The 23940-nt window shown below is 40.3% G+C and overlaps 1 protein-coding gene and 1 non-coding gene across 2 annotated transcripts; one reads left to right on the top strand and one right to left on the bottom strand.

Annotated features, from left to right (window-relative positions):
- Sf3a3 (splicing factor 3a subunit 3) lies at positions 1–23667 on the top strand. The gene is made up of 17 exons (XM_027937475.2): positions 1–167; positions 435–482; positions 2520–2572; positions 2673–2778; positions 5434–5506; positions 5847–5938; positions 6845–6927; positions 8661–8799; positions 9292–9360; positions 9770–9837; positions 10015–10122; positions 10747–10816; positions 13342–13506; positions 13601–13711; positions 14941–15031; positions 22146–22201; positions 23354–23667. The coding sequence occupies exons 1-17, from the start codon at positions 72–74 to the stop codon at positions 23429–23431; spliced, it is 1506 nt and encodes a 501-aa protein (XP_027793276.1). The 5' UTR covers positions 1–71; the 3' UTR covers positions 23432–23667.
- On the bottom strand, positions 15941–16011 carry Trnav-cac (transfer RNA valine (anticodon CAC)). The gene has a single exon. It is a non-coding gene; the product is annotated as a tRNA-Val (tRNA).
- Positions 23668–23940: the final 273 nt, after the last annotated feature.

Here is a 23940-nt window from a genome sequence, read left to right as displayed (position 1 = left end):
GCGCGTAAGGCGGCAGGAACTGCTTCCGGCCGTGTTGGTGGTCGGAATTGAGGTGTCGCGGCGAAGGGAAGATGGAGACAATTCTGGAGCAGCAGCGGCGATACCATGAAGAGAAAGAACGGCTCATGGACGTCATGGCCAAAGAGATGCTCACTAAAAAGTCCACGGTGAGTGGGTCCTAGTCAGGGGCTGGGCCGTGTTTAACCTCTGAGCGCTCCCTTGGGCCCCAGATCCTCCCCGCACTCTCCCCGCCTGCTGCCGGAGCTGTCTCCCCGCTCCCGCCGGGGTCCCGTCCTCCTGGGGCCCAGCAGCCTGGAGGCTCCTCTGCTGCAGCCGCTAAGACCTGAACGAGTAAGCTCCGCCCCGCTCCAGCGGCCTTTCCTACTCCAGAACTCAAACTAACGGCTCCTGTGTTACCGTTTACCTTTCTTCAGCTCCGGGACCAGATCAACTCCGACCACCGCACCCGGGCCATGCAAGATGTGAGTGTCCCGCTCTCTGCTTCCTCTTGGGTCGGGGTGGGCAGGAAAAGAGGGCAGGTGAGCTGCGGGTCTCAGCGTGAGCCCTGGTCAAAGGTAACCGAGTTGGCCAGTCGCGGGTTGTCTGCTTAGGTTGTCCATAGGCTGCTGAATGTGAGGGTGCTGCGGCGTCCTTTCCTCACTTCTCTACGTGGGGAACTCATTCATTCTTCCTCGCTCGAGAAGATGATCTTTACAGCATGTCGAATCCTGTGGGGGTGTAAAGAGTAGTTTTTAGGTATCCGTGACTCTGGTGCAGAAGATAACCGTCTCTTCTCAAAAACAGAGGAATGCTATATACTTGTGTTTTTCCTCCCAGGATACTGTTTTAATAGTATTTTTGGCTTCCAAACTGCTTTTGGTTTCTAAACTGCTTTTTCCTGCTGATAATGCAATTTCTTATTTTTTAAAAGTATCAATAAGTATTAAGGCTGGTTGATGGTTAAATGGAGGCTTGTCATATTATACTTTTTGCTTTTAAGTATATTTGATATCTATTTAGAAAATAATGAAAGGCCTATGCAGAGCTTATGATTTTTAGGAGATAATTAGATTATAGGACTCCAGACCCTTATATAGGTTCTCAAATCCAAAATGCTCTGAAAACCAAGGAATACTTTTTGAGGGGAGGAGGAGACAATTCATTTGGTGATAACTCTTTACCAGATCTCCTTTGGCATTTAAACCTGGTCTGAATCAATGGGAGGCTTTTTGCGGTCTTTATCCCATTTAATTAAATAACACATAAGTATTATTGCAGATTTGTGTGTGTGTGTGTGCGCGCGCGCTGGTGCATGTGCTTGTGCTAGGGCTTGAAGTGCAGAATTGTTAATATATGCTCAGCTTTGGCGCAATGGCATACATCTGTAATCCCAGCAACTTAGAAGACTGAGGCAGGAGGATCCCAAGTTCAAGACCAGCCTTGGCAATTTAGGGAGGCCCTGAGCAACTTAGTGAGACCATGTCTCAAAATAAAAAAGCTTGGGATGTAGCTCAATAGTAAAGCCCAAACCCAGGGCCTTAAACATGTTAGGAATGCCTTCTATCACATCCCCCAGCAACATATCTTTCTTATTCTAAATTTGGAAACAAATCTAGTCCCAAAAGTTTTGGAGAAGTGACTATCACCTGTTTAGCCCACGACCCGCGCTGGCTTCATAAATGAAGGTTCAAGACGTGAGAAACCACTAGGGAGTTTTGAATTAAAGAGACAAGACTCTAATTACCTTTAAACCAGCTCCAGGACGGCTCCTCCTAGCTCCAGCCTCTAGCCACCTATTGTGGTAGCGAGGATTACTGAAGAGGCTAGCAAGATAGAGAGAACACGCTAGGGAGTGGACTTTTGTTAGGGAACAAAAAATTCTGGGGAGAATCCCATCCAATGAAGATTAAGGGGGGCAGCATCCCAAGGTCAGGGGCGACGATTGGGTCTTCGGGGTAGTGGTCAGACATGCCTCAACATGGACAAGCCTTTGGACCTGAGAAGGGTGGGGAAAGCTCTGGACACAAAATGTGCCTAAGCGCCTCTCACCCAGCCAGGGAGGTAACTCAAATCACATGCAAGGTTGGCCTCCCACACACCTGTACCATCTTGAGTTAATATTCTTTGACTCCAAAGGAAGCTATGTGATGTTTTATTTAGCTTATGTATTCCTTATTCAAGCTTTTTGAATCTCTTGGACCACCATTTTATCTTTGAGGGTCTTAGGTGGGAATGTCTGTTGGGTCAAAGGGGGATGAATCTCATACACAAAAGTTAGTTGTATGTAAAAATTGGTGCTCTCTTCCACTCTTCAAATCACATCACTTAATCATATCAACCTGTTTTTAAATACTAACCAGGAACCAAATTGTCTCTTAAAGTTGTTAGAAAGCACAGGAACTTTTAAGGCCATATCTCATGAGGTTTTCCTGGGGTTTGACCAAACAAACCCTTGTTGGTTGCTTAGCTCTACGGTTGCACAAATTGTTTCATTCTGATGGTTTGCAATTATCTTTCAGAGATATATGGAGGTCAGTGGGAACCTGAGGGATTTGTATGATGATAAAGACGGGTAAGTAACAGTCATAGATGGTCCAGGAGTTAATGCTTTTGAGGAGCCCTAGTTAAGAGACTGATTTTGTGTGCTCTTTGGATTTTTCTTGAAATTGCAGATTACGAAAGGAGGAGCTTAATGCTATTTCAGGACCCAATGAGTTTGCTGAATTCTATAACAGACTCAAGCAAATAAAAGAATTCCATCGGAAGCACCCAAATGAGGTATGACCTCAGAAAGTATTTTCTCCCAACCTACCCAAAGAGAATACTAAAGAAACAATATTAGGAAAATGAAAGTGTGCGGTTCAAATGTCCCTTCAAGAAAGAACTTGCCATTTAGCTGCAAGGAGCTTAGTTAGCTGACATTCTATTACAGTTTTTTTTAGGATCCCCCTCAACTTTTAAATCAAAGCACACTCATCCTCGGCAGCCCTCAGCCAGTGAGAGCATGGTAGGGACCCTAGGGCCTGCCTGTTTCTGTCCATTTTGAGGCTCCTTTGTTGAGTGATCTTTGCTAAAGAGCTTCTCATTGGGTTGATCAAGATTTCAAATCTGTATCTAGTCTCTCTCTACCAAGTCCTGTTTTCTCCTAATCTTTCACAAGTACTCTCTCACTCCTAATAAATTGTTTGTGCTCCAAACTATCTTGACATCTTCTACTTAGAAGATCCAACTAACACAGAGATACTGTACTCACTTTTAAGATTCGGCCCAGAGGAAGATATTTCATGAAATATCTTCCTAGTCTGCCTCCTTCAAATTGATCCTTTTTTTTTAATATATTTATTTTTTAGTTGGACACAATGTCTTTATTTTATTTATTTTTATGTGGTGTTGAAGATCAAACCCAGGGCCTCACATGTGCTAGGCGAGCGCTCTACCGCTGAGCCACAATCCCAGCCCTCAAATTGATTCTTCTTTATGAACCTATCATATTTTGTGAGAATGACTGTCTGTCCTGCTGTATTCTTAGGATTATAGGGCGTAGGGATTATGATTCAGTTGTCTGGAACCCACTAAGCATCTTGCACTGCTGAGCAAAGGAATTGTGAGAGTAGTGGGAGTAAGACTTGACTCAGGGAAGAGTGGAAAAGACTGAGACAAAGATTACTTTGAACCTTTATGCCTGTAGAACTGGAAAGTTGTTTGTTCTCTTGATAAAAATAAGGAAGAAAGAGTAGACAACAGGTTTTTACGTGTATAGATTTTTAAGTAGTGTTATATCTAGTTACAGGTGTCTTGTGAGCAGTTTGAATTAGGTGACTAGGGCTCATGTGAGAGATTTGATTTACATTTGGGGAATCATCACATGGACTTGATGGTTGAAGCTATTAATCACAGCATTCTGGGAGAGAAAGAATATGAAAGGAGACTGTCAGAGCTTTTCTGTGTGCCATAGAGCACACTTACAGTAGTTAACAGAAAAGAGCTTAGGAGGACTTTCGTTACAAAGATCCTATTAGAAAGGCAGTTATGGTGTCAACTGTTGTTGATTGGTTGCTGCCAGGATTGTTGTTTTATTGGGGTAATGGGAATGAAATCTGGTCATGGGATAAAGGTAGATAATGGGTAAGTAGAAGTGTAGAGTGTGGAACATGTGTGTGAGAGGCTGGCAGGAAATAGAGAAGGAAAAACACGAGAGTCAGAAGATAGGGCAGGAACAGATGGAAAAAGGAAGACATAAAAATACCAGAAAGGAGAAGCTATTTATTGAAGTAGTATGGAGGTATATATTCTCACACATATGGAACCCTTTTTGGAGGACAGAGTATGATCTGCTAACCAGGGAGAAGACATGAGTACCATTCAATGTGTTCACCTTATTACAGCCACGGTTGAAAGGTGATGAGGAATAAAAATTAAATAAATGATTGAAAGGATGCCCAAGAGATATTAAGTGAAAAAAGCAAGTCTGCTTATGTAAAAAACAAAATTAAAATCTTTGTGCAGGAAGGAATGTGCTCATACAAATATATATATATGTATATATATATTTGTATAGAGAGAGCAATAATATCAAGGTTTTTTTTGTGTGTGGTACTGCCTTTTTTTTTTTTTCTCCCTCTGCTATTATTTTTTAATAATTATTTTTTAGTTTTATCTGGTGCTGAGAATCGAACCCAGTGCCTCACGCATGCTAGGTGAGTGCTCTACCTCTGAGCCACAACTCCAGCCCCATCTGCTATTATTTTTGTTTATTTATTTTTATGTGGTGCTGAGGATCGAACTTGTGCCTCACATGTGCTAGGCAAGCACTCTACCACTGAGCCACTCCTTTGTATTTTATTTTGAGACAGAGTCCCAGGCTGACCTCAAACTTACCATCCTCCCTCCTTAGTTTATAGGCATGCTCTACTGCACTGTAGCAGCACTTCAGCAGCTTTTAGTCAAACAATACAAAAAAGGAAAAGAAGCTGGGTAAGTAGAACAGCTTATAATCCTAGCTATTCAGGAGGCTGAAGCAGGAGAATTGCAAGTTTGAGGTCAGCCTCAACAACTTAGCAAAACCCTGTTCCAAAATAAAATTTTAAAAGGGCAGAGGATGTAGCTTAATGATAGAGCACTCGCCTAGAATGTGTAATGCCCTGGATGGGTTTAATCCCAGGTAAAGAGAAGGAGTGAGGAAGGCTGTGAGTTAGCTAAAGATTAGTTGTAGGTTCTGTATGAAAAATCAAGACCAAATGTCAGAAGTCCAACTTTCTAGCCTGGGGGTGTAGCTCAGTGGTAAGAACATTTGCCTTGTGTGCACAAGGCCTTAAGTTCAATCCCCAGCACTATTAAAAAAAAAAAAGTCCAACTTTCTGTAATCCCCTTTTCTGTGGCATTAAAACTTTTACATTGACACACCCACCTGAGCTTTTTTCTCTTTTCCCTCAGATCTGCGTGCCTATGTCCGTGGAATTTGAGGAGCTCCTGAAAGCTCGTGAGAATCCAAGCGAAGAGGCACAAAGTAAGTAAGGCTTAACATTTTCCTTCATCACTAGAAAAAGTACAGGTTAATGACAGAGCTCAGATTGCCCACAGGACCTCAGAGAAATTGATAACAAGGTTTTCATGCTGGTTTTCCTTTTACTGGTTTCTGGGCTAGATTGGCATCATAAATGGGTCATGTGCAAATTTGTTCGTTTTGTCCTATCCAAATTCAAATTCAACAGCTTGGAAAGCTAAGGACTTTTCACTTTTAGGGAGGACATTTGGGTTTGGTGCCTCATGGAACTTGGGACAGGCAGTTCATTTGAAAAGGCAGGTCTGTAAGTATTCAAACCATTGACATTCCTGATTCCTTTTAGACCTGGTAGAATTCACAGATGAAGAGGGATATGGACGGTACCTTGACCTCCATGACTGTTACCTCAAGTACATTAACCTGAAGGCATCTGAGGTAAGGCCCAGGAGGAGGGGGAGAGGTTCTCATTCTAGGAACTAAGTCAGGACGTTATGTTGAATATCTAGACATGAAGCAATTAGAGCATTTTCCTTGTGTTATGTAACTGTTGAATAAATTAAAAGAGGTGATAAACTTTCTTGGAATGAAATGGTATTGAAAATTAAAATCAAGATTCTACTATAAATACAATAAGTGTATTATTTTATTCATATTAGTTTATTAATGCAACAAGCGTATTTTATTTTTGTAAAAGAAATATATTTTTTAACCCTTAAGTACTGATCAGATTCCTGTGTCGGGTGAACACAATGCTGAGTGTGTGGGAGTTGCAACATGATTTTTACCAATGTTAGACAAATGTTTCTTTTCGTTTACTGTTCATTGACTCGATCTTTATTTTGTAGAGTTGTTTATGTCTGATAGTCTACATGAGTCAGTGGGATTAACACTTGTAGGAATTAAATGGGAGGAAGAAAAACTAAAGTGAGCTAGGCCTTGTTACTTTATTAGTAAATACTCAGTTTTCACTTGTGAGTTTGTTGTTGCTGTTGTGCAGTGCTGGGAATCTAACCCAGACCCTCAGCACATACCAGATAATCAACTCCAACTCTACCTCTGAGCTGCACCCCTCAGCCCCAAGAATACTCAATTTTGATCTCACTTATTTGAGGTTGTATTGTAACTTTTTTAAGATTTTTTTTTAGAGAGAGAGAGAATTTTAATATTTATTTTTTAGTTTTTGGCAGACACAACATCTTTGTTTGTATGTGGTGCTGAGGATCGAACCCGGGCCGCACGCGTGCTAGGCGAGCACTCTACCGCTTGAGCCACATCCCCAGCCCTTGTATTGTAACTTAATGTAATCACTTAACTGATTCTTTTGGCCTTTCTTCTTTGCAGAAGCTGGATTATATCACATACCTGTCCATCTTTGACCAGTTATTTGACATTCCTAAAGAAAGGAAGAATGCAGAGTATAAGAGGTAGGCATTCACAGCTTACAGGTCTGTGCCAGATTGGATTAGAGGATAATGTCAAGTTTAAGGGAAGTTCTGAATTTTTTTGCCTAAAAGGTGCACATGAATGACTTCCAGGTTTATTGGAGGATGAGAATAAGTATTACAAATGATATGGTTTTCTTGGGATTTTTTTTTGGAGGAGGGGCAGTTACTGGTGATTGAACTCAGGGCACTTGACCACTAAGCCACATCCCTAACCCTATTTTGTATTTTATTAGAGACAGGGTCTCACTGAGTTGCTTAGCGCCTTGCTAAATTGCTGAGACTGGCTTTGAACTTGGCGATCCTCCTGCCTTAGCATCCTCAATTGCTCCACCATGCCCGGCTATGATGGTTTTAAAGCATTTGAATACTCTGGCTTTGAAAAAGGGTTTATTTGTTGCCAATACTGTTTTTATTTTTTTTCTAATTATAGGAGGAAGTCTCCTGTTCAGGGAACTCTGTTTTTGGAGTTTAATAGGAAAAATTAGACTTTCTCAGCTTGCAGCTGAAGTGAGGTGCCTGGATGTGATATTAAATGGAAGCTTATGTTTGTGTTAATAATGCCCCTGATTAGTGATCCTGTACTCCTAATCTCTTTTCATTTTCTTTTACCTAAAATCTTTCATTTGTGGATTAAATTAAGACCTTTGTACTTGTCATTATGTCATAAGGATGAAAGGAGGTAGGGAAGAAGAGAATTAAAATCATGTTGGAAAAAGTAAATTTATAAGCTCATTTAAAAATAAGCATGGGAGCTGGGTGCAATGGCGCACACCTGTAATCCCAGCAGTGCGGAAGGCTGAGGCAGGAAGATCATGAATTCAAAGCCAGTCTCAGCAACTCAGCAAGACCCTGTCTCAAACTAAAATATAAAAAGGGCCAGGGATGGGCTGGGGTTGTTGCTCAGTGACAGAGCACTTGCCTCACATGTGAGGCACTGGATTCGATCCTCAGCACCACATAAAAATAAATAAACAAAAATATTGTGCCCATGTATAACTTAAAAAAAAAGAAAAGAAAAAAGGGCCAGGGATATGGCTAAGCACTCTGGGTTCAATTCCCGGTACCATAATAAGTATGTGGACAGGCTAGTGCCATAGCTCAGTGGCAGAGTGCTTGTCAAGTATGGGTGAGGCACTGGGTTCGATCCTTAACACCTCATAAAATAAATAAAATAAAGGCATTCTGTTTATTTACAACAAATATAAGGGATATAGCGTGGTGGGAGAGCATTTGCCTAGCATGCATGAGGCCATGGGTTTAGTTCCTAGTACACAAAAAGAAAAAAAGTATTTGGCCAAGTGTGGTAACACATGCCCGTATTTAGTGACCAGGGAGACTGAGGTGGGAAGATTGTAAGTTCAAGGCCAGCCTCAGCACCTTTGCAAGAAACCCTGCCCCAAAATAAATAAAAGGGAATGGGGATGTAGTTTAGTGATAAAGCACTCCTGGGTTGAATCCCCAGTGCCCCTCCCCACAAAAGTTGAGAAGTAGGCTAGGGGTGTAACTCAGTGGTTGTACATTTGTCTAGCAGGCATGAAGCCCTGGTTTTAATCCCAGCACTGCCAAAAAAAAAAATAATAATAATAATAATATAATGAGTGTTATCTCAAAAACTATTACTATTAGAATTTTAAGTGTAGTCTACAGGGCATAGAAATATATCAAAGATAGAAACCCTGTTCGCTTTCTCTGTATTGCGTGTTCCTCTGTAGATACCTAGAGATGCTGCTTGAGTACCTTCAGGATTACACAGATAGAGTGAAACCCCTTCAAGATCAGAACGAACTTTTTGGGAAGATTCAGACTGAGTTTGAGAAGAAGTGGGATAATGGAACCTTTCCTGGATGGCCGGTGAGCTTCCTTGGTGTTGGAGGTGCAAGTGGAGGATGAGCCAGAGAATTGAACTAATTGTTGTATTTTAATCTTGAGCCTCCACTTCAGGCCATTGGATGCCAGTCCCTTGGTATCAGCACTGGCCATGAGGTGTTCCCTACCAAGTGTGCTGGATTTTCTTTGTGTACTCTGTGACAGAGTTTATCAGGGACCATTTGCATGGGCCCAGTATTTTTATCAGCTACATCACAATTGCTGTGTGGTTCCTGCTAACCAAAAACGTATCAGATTTTGTGGTAGCAATCTATATGTTTTCACTCCTGGGAATAAGTTTGAGTTTTTCTGGAATTTCGAGGGAAAGACTGGATCATGTGCTTTTTTGCCTTGTTTCCATAGGAACTTGATCCTCATTAACATATATGTATAAGAAGGAAGCCATCCAGTACCTAATAATTTTAATGGTTCCCTTTGCCTGAATCTTAATAAACATCATATTATTGTTCTTGGCAGAAAGAGACAAGCAGTGCCCTGACCCATGCTGGAGCCCATCTTGACCTTTCTGCATTTTCCTCCTGGGAGGTAGGTCTTTGTAACAGCAGTACTGGTCTCACCTGTTCCTCTTACAAAGGAATAATTTTCTTTCCTGTCTTTAATGCCTTGACTCTAATAATATAAGTCACCATTTTGTGGGAGCAGGTATCTATAAGGAATGTGGAACATAAAAAGAAAAAATTGTATCTAAGTAGTCTGAAAACTCCAAAATGATTCTTGTTCATTAAGCTATAGTAGTGGTAAGGGAATACGACCAGTTTAGTTAAGTATGAATATGACTACCGTGTCAGTCCTGTGAAGAGTTTCAGCTTTCTGCTAGAGGATTAGGTATGGAATGTGTTCTCTAGCCATACCCTTAAGAACTCAGATCCATCAGCCTGAATTAGTAGTTTACCAAAATGTATCCATATAATCTAGTAACTATTTCTTTGTACAGGAGTTGGCTTCCCTGGGTCTGGACAGATTGAAGTCTGCACTTTTAGCTTTAGGCCTGAAATGTGGTGGGTAAGAGACTGTTGTTTTGTTTTTTTTCCATCAAAGCTGTCTTGTTTTTCATGTTTGTGTGATCCTATAAGTAGCTGATTACTTTTTTTTTGTCACCCCATCTTTCAAAAAAAAAAAAATAAGCAAAACTGTGTAGTAAAGTCACCCTGATGTTCTCTGCCCTTCCTATCCTTTTAGGACCCTAGAAGAGCGAGCCCAGAGGCTATTCAGCACCAAAGGAAAGTCCCTGGAATCTCTTGACACCTCTCTGTTTGCAAAAAATCCAAAATCAAAGGGCACTAAACGGTGAGTGGCTCAGGTGGCACATTTGCTGTAATTCTCAAATTTTGTTCCCATGCAGAATTTTACCACAGTGGAGAATTTTCATCTATCTATCTACTTATGTGTGTATGTATTTTGGTGCTAGGGATCGAACTTAGGGGTGCCTTATCACTGAGCTACATCCCCAGTCCTTTTTATATTTTTTTCCAATTTTCACAACAACCCTGAAAAGTAGTTATTATCCTGATTTTTCAGATGAGGTTTCAGAAAAATTGTAGAGTGCAGTAACTGTGTCTTGCAGTTACTAAGTAGCAAGAGTTAGTGTTTTTGACCCAGGTCTGCCTACATGCAGAGCTGGTTCTTCTTTACCACATTTCCTTCATAAATATAATGATGTCAATTGAAATGGTCTTAACAGGTCTCTCATCTTGTGGGTGAGTTCAAAAGGGAAGCCTCCATGCATTCTAAGAAATAATCTCAGGACTTCCGTGAGTCCTAAAATGAACAGAGCATTAGTTTTCATAGTGATTTTCTTCTATGCTTGTAATTTTTAATGCAAATATAATATAAATGTTCCCAGACTGAGGAAACAAAGTTCGGGGTGAAAGAAAGAACTCCTGAGTGATACAGCTTGTTTCTTATTCTTAGAGACACTGAGAGGAACAAAGACATTGCTTTCCTCGAAGCCCAGATTTATGAATATGTGGAGATTCTTGGGGTGAGTACTCTGCTGGGTTTAGTCCGCGGCCAGCACAGACAGGAACAGTTCAGTCACTCGGTTAAATTCTCAGGGAGTTTAAATTAAAGACACAGACACACAGTTTTACCTTTAAACCAGTTCCTGGACGGCTCCTTGAGCTCTCAGCCTCAAGCTCCCCAGGGGGGCAGCGAGGTTTTACAGAAGAGGTCAGAGAGAGAGAGAGAGAGAGAAAGAGAAAATATGCTAGGGAGAGGGCTTTTATGGGGGAACTAAAAATGCTGGGGAAAATCCCATCCAGTGAAGGTCAAGGGGGTCATTGTTGCAAGGTCAGATGAGGTGATTGGATCCCAGGATAGTGGTAAGATGCGCCTCCACATGGACACATTCTCAAACCCAAGAAAGGTGGGGAAAGCTCTGCCACATTTCTTCGACTGAACACCTCACACCCAGCTGGGGAAGAATCTTAGTCATGTGCAAGGATGGTCTCCCACAGCTGGGGGCTATGAATAGGAGTAAGAGAGAAGGGGTAGGTTCCCCCCCTCGCCCCTTCCCCTCGCCGACCCCCTGCTCCACCAACCCCAGGTCATAAGAGGAAGGAGTAGGTAATAAATTAGTTCAGTACAAAATAGGATTCTCTTGGTCCTTGAACCTTCTGTAGATTCCTGTTCTGTTGTTGGGTAATATTCCCACAGCTGCCCAATTCCTGTAAGACCAGGTAAAGAGAATAGATTCCCCTGCCAACATAGTATCCATAACAGTACAAACTCTTTGCCTGAACTTCAACATATGCAAGGGTTGGCACAAGAAGCAGATTGTCAAAAGACAAGTAAGAAAAAAGCCACCCACAGAAGCTTTTGGTATGAAGTATTGTGGAAAGGCTTTTCTTAGATGTCAGGAAGATTCTGAGAAATTTGGGTAGGGTAGCCTGGTGCAGCAGAAAGCTGGCTATAAACATGCTTTTATGTTCTCTTAAGTGTTGAAAGATGGTTAGAGGGGAGAAAGGCCTTGCCTGCTCTGGATGCCTGTCTCAAGAGAAAGGAGGAGGAATGAGAGGAACATCTCTTTCTTTCTCTCTTTTTTTTTAGTGCTGGGGATTAACTCAGGGCCTAGTGCATACAAGGCAAGCACTCTACCAACTGAGCTATTTCTCCAGCCCCACATCTCTTCCTTTCTGAGAAGAGAAGGGGAAGAAAGTGCTATACTCATTCAGAGAAGATGCATAGTCTCAGGGAGTCCTCCATACAATCTATTCTGGCATGTCTGCTATGTGCAATTCCCAGCTGCTCTTGGAGCAATTCCCTTTGTAGGTGCTCTCAGAGCTGGCCCAGAGAATTTGTTTACATATCTTTGTCAGTTGCCATGGACATGTTCATTCTGCCCTTGTTTGAGGACCCTGCTATTTTGTGGCTGTGGAACTTGTTGATTCTCTTATGATTGCTCTCAGTGAAAGGCTAGCCAGATATTAAACCCTGAGTACACACATTGTCCATAGTGAACAAACTTGGCTGTCCTAGTATGTTCAGCAGACTGAGTTACCAGTCCTCTGAAGATTGGCTAGGTGGCCATGGGCATCATGCTATTGACACAATACCCACTACTGTCTCCCTTCTCTGAGAGCATCTCACCTTGCCTGCCAGGAGGTGGCACCTCTCTTTGGAATTCCAATTTCAACTAGTGGTTTCCAGAAGTTGCTCTCATGCACCAATAAGATTTTTGCCATTGATTGACATCTGTTGATTTCCAGACATTATGCTAAATTTTGGGGTACAATAGTGTATATTCTCATGGGCTCTTGTCCTTAAACTCATATTGTTGTCAAGGGAGACAAATAATTATAATGTGAACATGGCATAATACACTGAGATTTAGTTTTCTAAGCAAAAAGAGGGAGAAAAGGTGTTTCAAGTTAGAGGAAACAGCAAGGACACAGGTACAACATTATGAAAGGAAATTGCATCTTCCTGAAATAAGTTAGTTGGTCTGGAGTATGCTTTGACAGGGAAGGAGTGGCCAGAGAAAATTTTGGAGAATTATGATGGAAATTTGGACTTCGTCTAAACTGTCCTATAAACTGTAGGAAACCAATAAAATTCTTCAAGGGCTGGGGGTATTGCACTGTGGTAGAGTGCTTACCTGGCTTGTGTGAGGCTGTGGGTTCAATCTCTGACACTGCAAAAAGAAAAGAAGGGGAAAAAAAATCCTTAAGGAGGACAGTACACCATTGGATTTGCTTTTATTAATAGATAGATATGGCAGCAAAATTGAAACTGGTTTGGAATGGGGATACCTGGAATGAGTTGGAAGTTCATCACCTTGATTAGGATAGTAACAGCAGGAAGAAGAAATGACTGGTTCAGGAAATGTTTCAGTAGGGCCTGCTGAAAAGGAGTTCTGGTAAGATGGCAGGACTTGCCCTATTCTAAACAGAGAACCTAATCCTTGGAAATGAGGTGTCAGCAAGGGTTATAGGAAAATAGGAAATTTCCGTTCTTGTTCTGCACTACCTTGTCCCGACTTTCCTTTTCATTTATGACCTTCCTTAGGAACAGCGACAACTTACTCATGAAAATGTACAACGCAAGCAAGCCAGGACTGGAGAAGAGCGAGAAGAGGAGGAGGAAGAGCAGATTAGTGAGAGTGAAAGTGAAGATGAAGAGAATGAGATCATTTACAACCCCAAAAACCTGCCCCTCGGCTGGGATGGCAAAGTTAGTCCCACACTACCACTTTCTCCACTCCCCAACCTTTAAGCAGATGCAAACCTTAGTAAACTGATGCTTTTTTTCATTTGGTTTCTTTTAGCCCATTCCCTACTGGCTGTATAAGCTTCATGGCCTGAATATCAACTACAACTGTGAGATTTGTGGAAACTACACCTACCGAGGACCTAAGGCCTTCCAGCGGCACTTTGCTGTAAGGAATTCAGAGCCTTATTTCCTGAGAATGAAGCAGAAACATGAGACCTTTAGAGAAGGACAGAAGCAACCCACGAGGACCCCTAGTGTCTAGAGCTGAAGAGAAAAAGAATCCATGGCATTTGGCCCTTGGCACCAATGCTTGCCTTGAATACCTGAGACAGTTTCTGGAAGCATTCTACCACTCAGCTATTGGACATCATTTCGGTTTCCTCTTGCTATTCTTTTATTTCTCTTTTGTTTCTGCTAGCATCTTAGATCATTTCTGACCCTAGGTTATTACTCTGCAAGGTTCTGAAATTTATCAAGCAATTCTTGAGACAAGGCACTATCTGGGTAGTACTCTAGAAAATGGACTCACCCTTGAATCATTTCTGCCTTCAGTTCTTAGTACTTGAAAGGAACATTTCCATATGCTAGACCAAGGATGGTGAATTTGTATTAACTCCCCTAGGTCCATGCTGCTAGTTGATCCTAGGGTCCTTTCTTCTGAGTCTCTTGCTCTGAATCTTTCTTAATACCACTGAATGATTGGGTTTGGCATCTAGAATAAAGCCCATGTCGTTTGCCATCCGAGAGCCAAAATTGTCATTATTTTAGCATCTCTCCCTACTCTCTTTCACATCCTCTCTTCTACCTAATACTATGTTCTCCTTTACTTACAAAGATGATGCCTACCTGCCATCATATCCCTTATGCTGGTGGTGGATGTTGCTAGGGCTGTCAGCTTCTCCCACAGCACAGTAGGCTACAGGTTAGAATTGTTTTTCTGTGGTTTGACCCAGAGATTTTGTCTGTAAGACAATTGAATCTAGAATCTAGGTTTTGTAAATCTGAGACTGTGCAGTTTGGCTTTGAAATATCAACCCAGCCAGGCACAGTGGTACATGCCTGTAATCCCAGCAGCTCAGGAGGCTGAAGCAGGAGGATTAAGAGTTCAAAGCCAGCTTCAGTGAGGCGCTAAGCAACTATTACAGAATAGGGCTGGGGATGTGGCTCAGTGGTTGAGTGCCCCTGAGTTCAATCCCTGTACCAAAAAGAAAAAAAGAAATATCAATCTATTGTCAGTCATAGCCAGCTATTTATAAATATAAACCACTAAAAGAATGCTGCCTTTAGTTGGGAGTCTTTTGCACAGGTTCAGGGTAGAGTTTATGAATAAAATAGAGTTAGTGCTCTGCTTCAGTTGTTTCCATTTTACATTGTTCTTTTGTTTTTCTGTTCCAGGAATGGCGTCATGCCCATGGCATGAGGTGTTTGGGCATCCCAAACACTGCCCACTTTGCTAATGTGACACAGATTGAAGATGCTGTCTCCTGTAAGTAAGATTGTTGACTGCTCTCTAGTCCAGACCAAGTAGCCACTTCTCTTGCGACTCACTCTCCCAGTACCTGGTGTATCTAGGTCCAGGGGCAGTAGGCTGTGGATATATAAAAGCTAGAGCATTCAAATAATTACTGCTTTTTTGAAGGGAGTGAGTTAGCAGTATTGATTATTTCCCCCCTTGAGAAGAGCCCAGAGCAGAGTTATAACAAGGCTTTTGATTAACCTGAGTTTGTGAACTCCCCTGTATGCAAGATTGAGTGAATGATCGTATTTTTATTTTTATGAATTGGTTTTAATTTAAGAACCACTGATATAAAGTGGGAAAAGTAGAAATGCTTTGTGGAGAAAGAGTGAAGTGGAGTGCACATCAGGAAATGTGCTGCCGAAGCACCCAGGGTCCCTCAGTCCAAGGCTTCCTACCTTCCTGACAGTAGTAGTTTTTTCTACCATTAACATCTTCCTGGCAGACTCTTTTCTTTCTAATTCATCTCTTTTCTGTCAAGTTTCACTTGAGGCTGATAAAACTGAGAAAAAAGGGACTTTACCACTCCACTGTTAAATTATAGGTGCTTACTCTCTGCTGCACTCAGCCCGCTGCTCAGCTTTCTTGCCCTGCCAGCTCCCTTGGCTCCCATCTGAGGTTGTCAGATGCTCCATGGCCAACCCAAATAGAAGTAACTCTCTGAAGAGCTCCTTGATCCTGATTTAACCCATGGATTCTGGGGACTCTTCACTGCATTTTTTGTGTGTAGTTAGCTTTGGGGACTTCTCTCCTTGCTTTCATACCTTTCCTTAATAATTTTCCAAATAGGATCACAAGTGTTTCCAGTAAGAGTCATAACATGTCTTATTGCCATATTACCTAATTAGCTGCTGCTTTTTTTTTTTTTTTTTTTTTTGGTGGTGGTACTGGGGATTGAACCCAGGGTCTTGTGCATGTGAGGCAAGCACTCTACCAACTGAGCTATATCCTCAGCCCCCCTAATTAGCTTCTTTTTTTTTTTTTTTAAGAGAGAGAGAGAGAATTTTTTAATATTTATTTTTTAGTTTGTTTTCGGCGGACACAACATCTTTGTATGTGGTGCTGAGGATCGAACCCGGGCCGCACGCATGCCAGGCGAGCGCACTACCACTTGAGCCACATCCCCAGCCCTCCTAATTAGCTTCTTTACTTTCCCATTTTTGCCCTTTACTTTGTTGGGAGAAAATTAAAGTAGTAATGAAATTTCATAGAATGAATCAACACCATATTTTGAATGCATTCTTATCTTTAGATGTATTTTTTTATTTCTGCAGCACTAATAAATAGATCACAAGGGGCTGGGGTTGTGGCTCAGTGGTAGAGCACTTACTTAGCATGTGTGGCACTGGGTTGGATCCTCAGCGCCATATAAAAATAAATAAAGATATTATGACCATCTATAACCAAAAAAAAAGCTTATATTAAAAAAAAAAAAAAAAGAGATCATAGTTTTGTTTTCAGTTGTTTATGGCCCTTTATTTTATTTATTTTATTTTTATATGCAGTGCTGAGAATCGAACCCAGTGCCCCACACATGCTCTAGCACTGAGCCACAACCCCAGCTCCACAGTTCATTTTTCTGTATTTCTTATTTCCTACAATTTGCCTTAGTTAGTTTATTACTCTTCAGGACATAAGAATAAGCTTAGATCAAGCCCTGGCTTTGAACTCAAGATCCTCCTGCCTCAGCTTTCCAAGCTGCTGGGATTCCAAGTGAGCACTACTGCACCCCGCTTGTACTAACTTGTAAAATAGGTGTAGTTGAAGAAAGGCAAGTATTTCTCAGAAGTTGTTAAAATAATTATAAGATTTTACCACTTTTTCTTTTCTCAGGAATTGAATATAACAGCATTCCTAAGTTGTTTCATACTAGACAATAGATAATTTAATGTACTGATTTAACTTGTTAGGATTCTGTTTAGAAGTTTTGTATTTATATCCATAAATAAGGTAAGCTCTGTTTTTTTTTTTTTTTTTCTTTTTGAGACATAGTCAAGTTTAGTGATCAGAACCATATTTATGACATAAAATGGATTAGATTATGTGCTATATTCTTTTCTGTTGCTTGAAACTTGCTATTTTACACAGATATGTAGTCCTTTATACAAGGAACTGCTCTAAGAAGATGTTTATTTAATAACTATCGTAATTTCTTATGACAAAGTAGAGAACCACATGTTTCATTTGTATTCTGAGTTTTATTATTTTTCCTATTAATGCTTTCTGTGATCTTATTTATTCCTTTCTTAAATCTTTAATCAAGAACTTTATTCTCTTTTTTGCTTTATTCTTTCTAATACAAACATTTACTAAATGTCATTCTATAAGGACTTCATTAGAAATATCTGGTTTTGATATGTTGTACTTAGAGCTTTATTTAGTAAAGATGTTTTCTCTGAGCTTGTTTCCTTGCTTGCTCGCTCTTTTCTTCGTACTAAGGATGGAACCCAGGGGTGCTGTGACTGAGCTGTATTTTCTGTACTTTTTATTTTATTTTGAAATATAGTCTCACTAAAAGTTGCCAACGGGGCTGGAGCTGTAGCTCAGTGACAGAGCACTTGCCTAGCATGTGTGAGGCACTGGGTTTGATCCTTAGCACCACATTAATAAAATAAAGGCATGCTCTCCATCTACAACTATAAGAAATTTTAAAAAAAGTTGCCAAGAATACCTCAGCCTCCCAAGTTGTCGGAATTTACAGACACATGCCACTGTGGCCAATTTTTTTAGTTTTAAAAAGTAATTAAACAGTTGGGGTGCGAGGGGGAAATAGAAGTTCAGTGGATCAGAGAAAGGACAATAAAGGGAAGAGGGAGATAGGAATAGGAGAGACAGTGGAATGGACCTGACATAACTTTCCTATGTGCATGTGTGAATACAACTCAGTGAATCGCAACATCCTCTACACCCACAAAACTGGAATCCTAATTAGAATAAGACATATGCCATGTTTATATAAATATGTCATAATAGACTTCACACTCATTTATAACTAAAAAGAACAAATAATTTTTTTTAAAAAAGTAATTAAGCGGGCTGCGGTGGTGCACACCTGTAATCCCAGGGACTCTGGAGGCTGTGGCAGGATTCCAAGTTCAAAGCCAACCTCAGCAATTTAGCAAGACTTAGCAAGCAACTTAGCAAGACACTGTCTCTAAATAAAATATAAAACGGGTCTCAGATGTGGCTCAGTGTTAAAGCACCAAGAAATAAAAGTTATTTTAAAGAGTACTTTCAGGGGCTGGGGTTGTGGCTCAGTGGTAGAGTGCTTGCCTAGCATGGGTTCGATTCTCAGCACCACATCTAAACAAATAAAGTCCCATCAATAACTAATAAAAATTTTTTATAAAAGAGTACTTTTAATCCTGATTGTTTGAACACTTTGAACTCGTTAAAAATTTTATTTTTCTTGGCCCTTGCTGAAAGGTGTAGAATTTCTGTCTTTAGGATATGTTTTTTTGTTGTTGTTGTTTTTGTTTTGTGGTGCTGGGGATGGAACCCAGGCTCTTGAGCCTGCTAGGCAAGCGCTGGTACCACTGAGATACATCCCTAGTCCAGGATATGTTGTATTTTTGCATCCAAATATATATCAACGATTTGTTGAAAAGAAGTACTTCTCTCTATGTGTGGATTGGTTTGTTCTTCCTGCAGTGTTCAAGTCTTTAGTTTTATACTTTATAATCTATTCATATTTAATTCTGATAGGAACATTTTATACTTAAATTTTATTTCTTGTATTTCTGCCAGCTTTGCATATAATTTATTGTGTTGTTTAAGCCACATAAACTCAATTTTGTAACTTTATTAATCACTCCCATTGTGGCTCATTGCCTTTACTGAGTCACATTGTTTCTTAGGTTCTGTTACACTCCGACCTTTTCCCCAGCCATCAAAAGTTTGGCATCATCAGGCAGTGACACATGCCTGTAATCCCAGCTGCCTGGGAGGCTGAGGCAGAAAGATAGTAAGTTCAAGGCCAGCCTGGCAACTTGGCAAGTCCATGTTTCTAAAAAGTAATAAAAATAAAGTTTGGCAGCAAGTGTTGTCTGTTTTTAACCCAGTCATCAATACTCTTGGTTATATAGAGGTATTAAGCTTTTTATACTAAGTATATTAATTGCTCTATTTATATTTTTTCCTTTCCTGGGAAGAATTTCTTGGCTTTTGTTAGGTTTGTTTATACTTCTCATTTACACAAATTATATAGTAGACTTGAAACTATCCATTTTGCACAGATATTTTAATATATATTATTTGGTTGAATTATCCATAGATGGTGATTATATCTTGATTATCTGAAGCACTGTAAATTCTATGCTTTTTTCATTCCCATAATGATTCTGTAGATATTGTTTTGTCTTCAATCTATATTCTTTATCATTTTGTTCAAAAAAAATTTGTTTTTCTGCTTTTAATTTCCCATCATATTTTCAGGACCCTTTACCCTAGGATTTGGTTGATGGATTCTGTCAGGTTCTCTATGTTTTGATGTGTTCTGCTCAAGGTTGAAGTTGGATCAAAAACATTTCCAGTAGAATTTCATGTGGTTAAGAATGCAGGGTTAGGAGCCAGGTGTGGTGGTGCACGCCTGTAACCCAGCAGCTCAGGAGGCTAAGACAGGAGGATTGGGAGTTCAAAGGCAGCCTCAGCAGCACTTAGCAACTCAGTGAGACCTTGTCTCTAAATAAAATACAAAATGGGGGTGAGGATGTGACTCCCCCCACAAAAAAAAAAAAAAAAGGCTAGGATTGTGGCTCAGTGATAGAGCATTTACCTGGCATGTGGGAGGACCTGGGTTTGATCCTCAGCATCACATAAAAATAAAGGTGTTGTGTTCATCTATAACTAAATTAAAAAAAAAAATGCGAACTCCACGGAAGCAGTCTCTTGGGGCAGGGGATATAGCTCAATTTGTAGAGTGCTTGCCTCATATGCACAAGGCCCTAGGTTCAATCCCCAACACCACACACACACAAAAAAAAAAAATCCAGAGAATCAGTCTATTGGAGTTCAAGCTAACACTTCACCACTTAACTAGCTGTGAGACTCCTGGGCAAGTTACTTTCCTTGATTTCTTCATCTATTAAGAGGGGGATGGTAATACTATATCTACTTCATGAAGTTGTCTTGAAGTTTAAATGAAGTAATAGCGCGGGTGAATGTTCATAACCACACCATAACATAACATGTATCTAGTGACTAAATGTAAGCTGTCATCACCCTCATCTTCATTTCTAGGCTATTTTTAGAGTTTGAGGAGTAAGATCTAAAGTCACTCGTTTTTTATTAAGTTTAATATTACTAGTTATCATTTATCAAGTGCCTACTGTGTGTGATAAATAAGAGGTTGTATACTTAGTCTTAAGAACAACCAGTGAGGGCTATAGCTGTAGCTTAGGGTCAGAGCTCTTGCCTAGCATGTGTGAGGCATTGGGTTTGATCCCCCAGTACCATATAAAAATCAACAAATAAAGGCATTCTGTCCATCTACAACTACAAAAAAAATTTAAAAATTTTAAAAAAAGGGCTGGGGATGTGGCTCAAGCCGTAGCGCGCTCGCCTGGCATGCGTGCGGCCCGGGTTCGATCCTCAGCACCACATACAAAGATGTTGTGTCCGCCGATAACTAAAAAAATAAATAAATATTAAAAAAAAAAAATTCTCTCTCTCCCTCCCTCCCTCTCTCTCTCTCTCTCTCACTCTTTAAAAAAAAAAAAAAAAAAAAAAAAATTTTTTTTTTAAAAACCAGTAAAGTAGTGGGTTACCTGTGTTTTCAAAAGAATCTAAAGTCCATAGAAGTTAGGTAATTTTTCCAAGGTCAAATAGCTTGTACATGGAAAAAGCCAGGTGTCAAACCCATGACTGTCCTAAAACAGTCTTTTCTCCTTCCTCCATACTGTACTGCTTTCCTTTGTTGTTTTTGTTTTTGTTTTTTGAGGTGCTTATGTTTGCTTGGAAAATGCTCTGCCCCTGAGCCACATTTCCATCTTATTTATAATGGTAGCATAGTTAATTTACATGTTTTTAAGGAAATCCATGGATATTATCTGTAAAAGTAATTTCTTTACTAAAATCATGATATCCCTTATCTATCTGTGGTTTTTTTTTTATTGTTCAATATCCCATCAAAAACAGGAAATTGAGTTAGTTTGCTTGACTTATTCTTAGTGAACTCACTCAGGCCCCCAGTGATGATCACATTCTTTCCTAATGACTTCCAGATTTCTGTGAAGAGTTACATATCCACTACTGCTCTACCCTTTTCCTCCATTGTTTTTTGTTTTATTTTGTTATTTTGGTACCAGGAATTGAACCCAGAGGCACTTAACCACTCAGCCACATTGGCAGCCTGTTGTTTATATTTAGAGACAGAGTCTCAAAAATTGCTAAGGCTTTTGAACTCAAGATCCTCCCACCTCAGCCTCCTGAGCTGCTTGGATTACAGATGTGTGCCACACATAATCTATTCTTGAATTGTCAGAATTTTTATTTTAATGTCTCTGTAGTCTGTTGAATCATTTTACCTTTCAGACTCTGGCTACCATATTTTTGCTTTTTTTTTCCCTCTTTTTTTTAATTGGTGTGTTATAGTTGTATATAATGGTGGAATTCATTGTCACGTATTTGTATATACATACCGTATAACAATATAATATGGCCCATGTATTTCTCTTCTTTTTCTCTGAATTTGAAATATATGTACCAGACTTTAAGTAAATATATTTGATGGTATCAAATATTATTTTCCTCTCCTTTACGGACTTGAAGGCAGATCGATTTCTTTTGTAATTCCCAGGGTTGTTCCACGTTAACTTCTTTGTTCAAGAGTGTCAGTTCTGAGTTCTAAGAGATCTTTTGTTATATTTGAACTACCTTTTCTTTCAAAACAAAGCAATATCAGGTAAATTTTGCATCAAAAGTTTTGTCTATAGGAAGTTCAGAACCAAATTCCAGTTTAGAGCAGGTAAAGGTCTCAAAGGCAGAGGAGAGGGGGATCTTTCTGGGAGTGGGGAGTGTTGTGGCACTATTTACCAGTGGAATGACACTAGTGAGTCCTGATTGCTGCTTATTTCTCCTCCTGCAGTGTGGGCCAAGCTGAAACTTCAGAAGGCTTCAGAAAGATGGCAGCCTGACACTGAGGTGGGTGTTAATGGGGACAGGATCAGGTGACAGAGTTCCCTCACCATGTAGAAGGGAGGTGAAAGTGGTCCTTGGTTTACTTTAATAGCAAGTATAATATGATAAGTCTATCAGTCGACTCCTGAGGTATGAACTTAATTTAGTTGTGATATCTGTTACACTTTGAATCTATAGAAAGATTGTGTTCTCCCATTGAAATATTGAATGGCAAGCAGGTGGACTCCATCTCTTGTCCTGCCATGGGAATTAATAAACTAAGGAATCTTATGTCATAATCAGGTCTCCTTTGGGGGGGAAAAAAAACATTCCACAAGAAATGAACCTCTCACAGGAGTGGGAAATATCTTTTTGGTCTCAATCATCATCCAAGCATCAGGTTTCAGGGATGGGAAATGACATGTATGTGAAATATGGTAGTGACTGACCCCAAGCTCCACAGGGACTGGCCGTAGCCTCCCTTTCTTTGAGGTTGGGGTTTTAGTATTTCTTTTTTAGTGGGGCATGAGGGGAACAAACCTTTCTAGCTGTAGTGTAGAACTCCAATATATAAAGAAGAATTATTCTGGAAGTGGGGGAACTCAGCCTTCTTGGCCTCCCTGTCAGCCTCTGCAGTAGTCCTGGGCAAAGACAGGGTTCTTGGGAACCATTTGAAAAATGTTGTCCTGGGTCATCCTTTCTTAACCAGAGTTTCTTATTTTAAACACAGGAAGTGATCAGAATGAACTCTTAACTCAGATACCCTAAGAATGTATTATACCCTTCTGGATATCTAGAAGAGAATTTAATTCTCTATGGAACCCCAGTTGAGAAAGACTGTCTTAGATAAACGCCAAACTCAGAGTACTAAGGTATAGCTAGGTGCTATGGAGCATGCTTTTTTCCCCACCACCTCGGAAGGCTGAAGCAGGAGGATCACAAATCCAAGGCCAGCCTGGGCAACTTCGTGAGACTCAATTTCAAAATTTAAAAAGAGCTGGGGATATTGCTCAATGGTAGAGCATCCCAGGGTTCAATACCTAGTGCCAAAAAAAAGAAGTAGTAGTACTAGGATATGCCATGGAATTTGATTAAGTGAGCTCAGGTACCCAGAGATTATTTCTAGTTGTTTCTTTTGAGGAGTTTAGCTAACAAAGTATACCCCTTCCTTTTTAGGAAGAATATGAAGACTCCAGTGGGAATGTTGTGAATAAGAAGACATATGAGGATCTGAAAAGACAAGGACTGCTCTAGAGCACAGGACAGAGCTCAGCCTTTGGGCTTGCCCAGGCTTCTCTGAGGTCTGCTTTTTCTATTTCTCTCAACCAAATGCTTTTAAAGACTCTGCTACATAGTCTTCTGGTCTAGCGTGTATCTTGTAGAAACAAGGCATGCTGGCAGATTACAGGGTTGAGATGTGTTTTATCTTTGTTTTATATTAAAAAAAAAAAAAATCCTGTGGGAAAATAAAACTAATCCCTTGTTCTAAATGTGTTTTTTCCTGAAACCCAAGATTTGGGACTAATGTAATACTTTAGTTATTAATGCTTTTCTATGTCTTTTCACCAACTTTAGTAGTAGCCGAGATTTAATGAGCACTTGTTAATGCCAAATATATTATCTTAGGTAATTCCAACCTAACCTCTTTCCTCATCCCACCCCTTTGCTGTCACTTCCCAAAGGAGCATCACTCAAGGGTGATCCCTGCCCTTTGTTGAAATCAGTCATCAGTGCTCATACTCAGGAAAAATGGAGAGGGTGGG

Source organism: Marmota flaviventris, chromosome 10 (assembly GCF_047511675.1).
Source record: "Marmota flaviventris isolate mMarFla1 chromosome 10, mMarFla1.hap1, whole genome shotgun sequence".
Classification (NCBI taxonomy): domain Eukaryota; kingdom Metazoa; phylum Chordata; class Mammalia; order Rodentia; family Sciuridae; genus Marmota; species Marmota flaviventris.
Note: the sequence above shows the minus strand (reverse complement) of the source record. Positions and strands in the feature narration are given on the sequence as shown.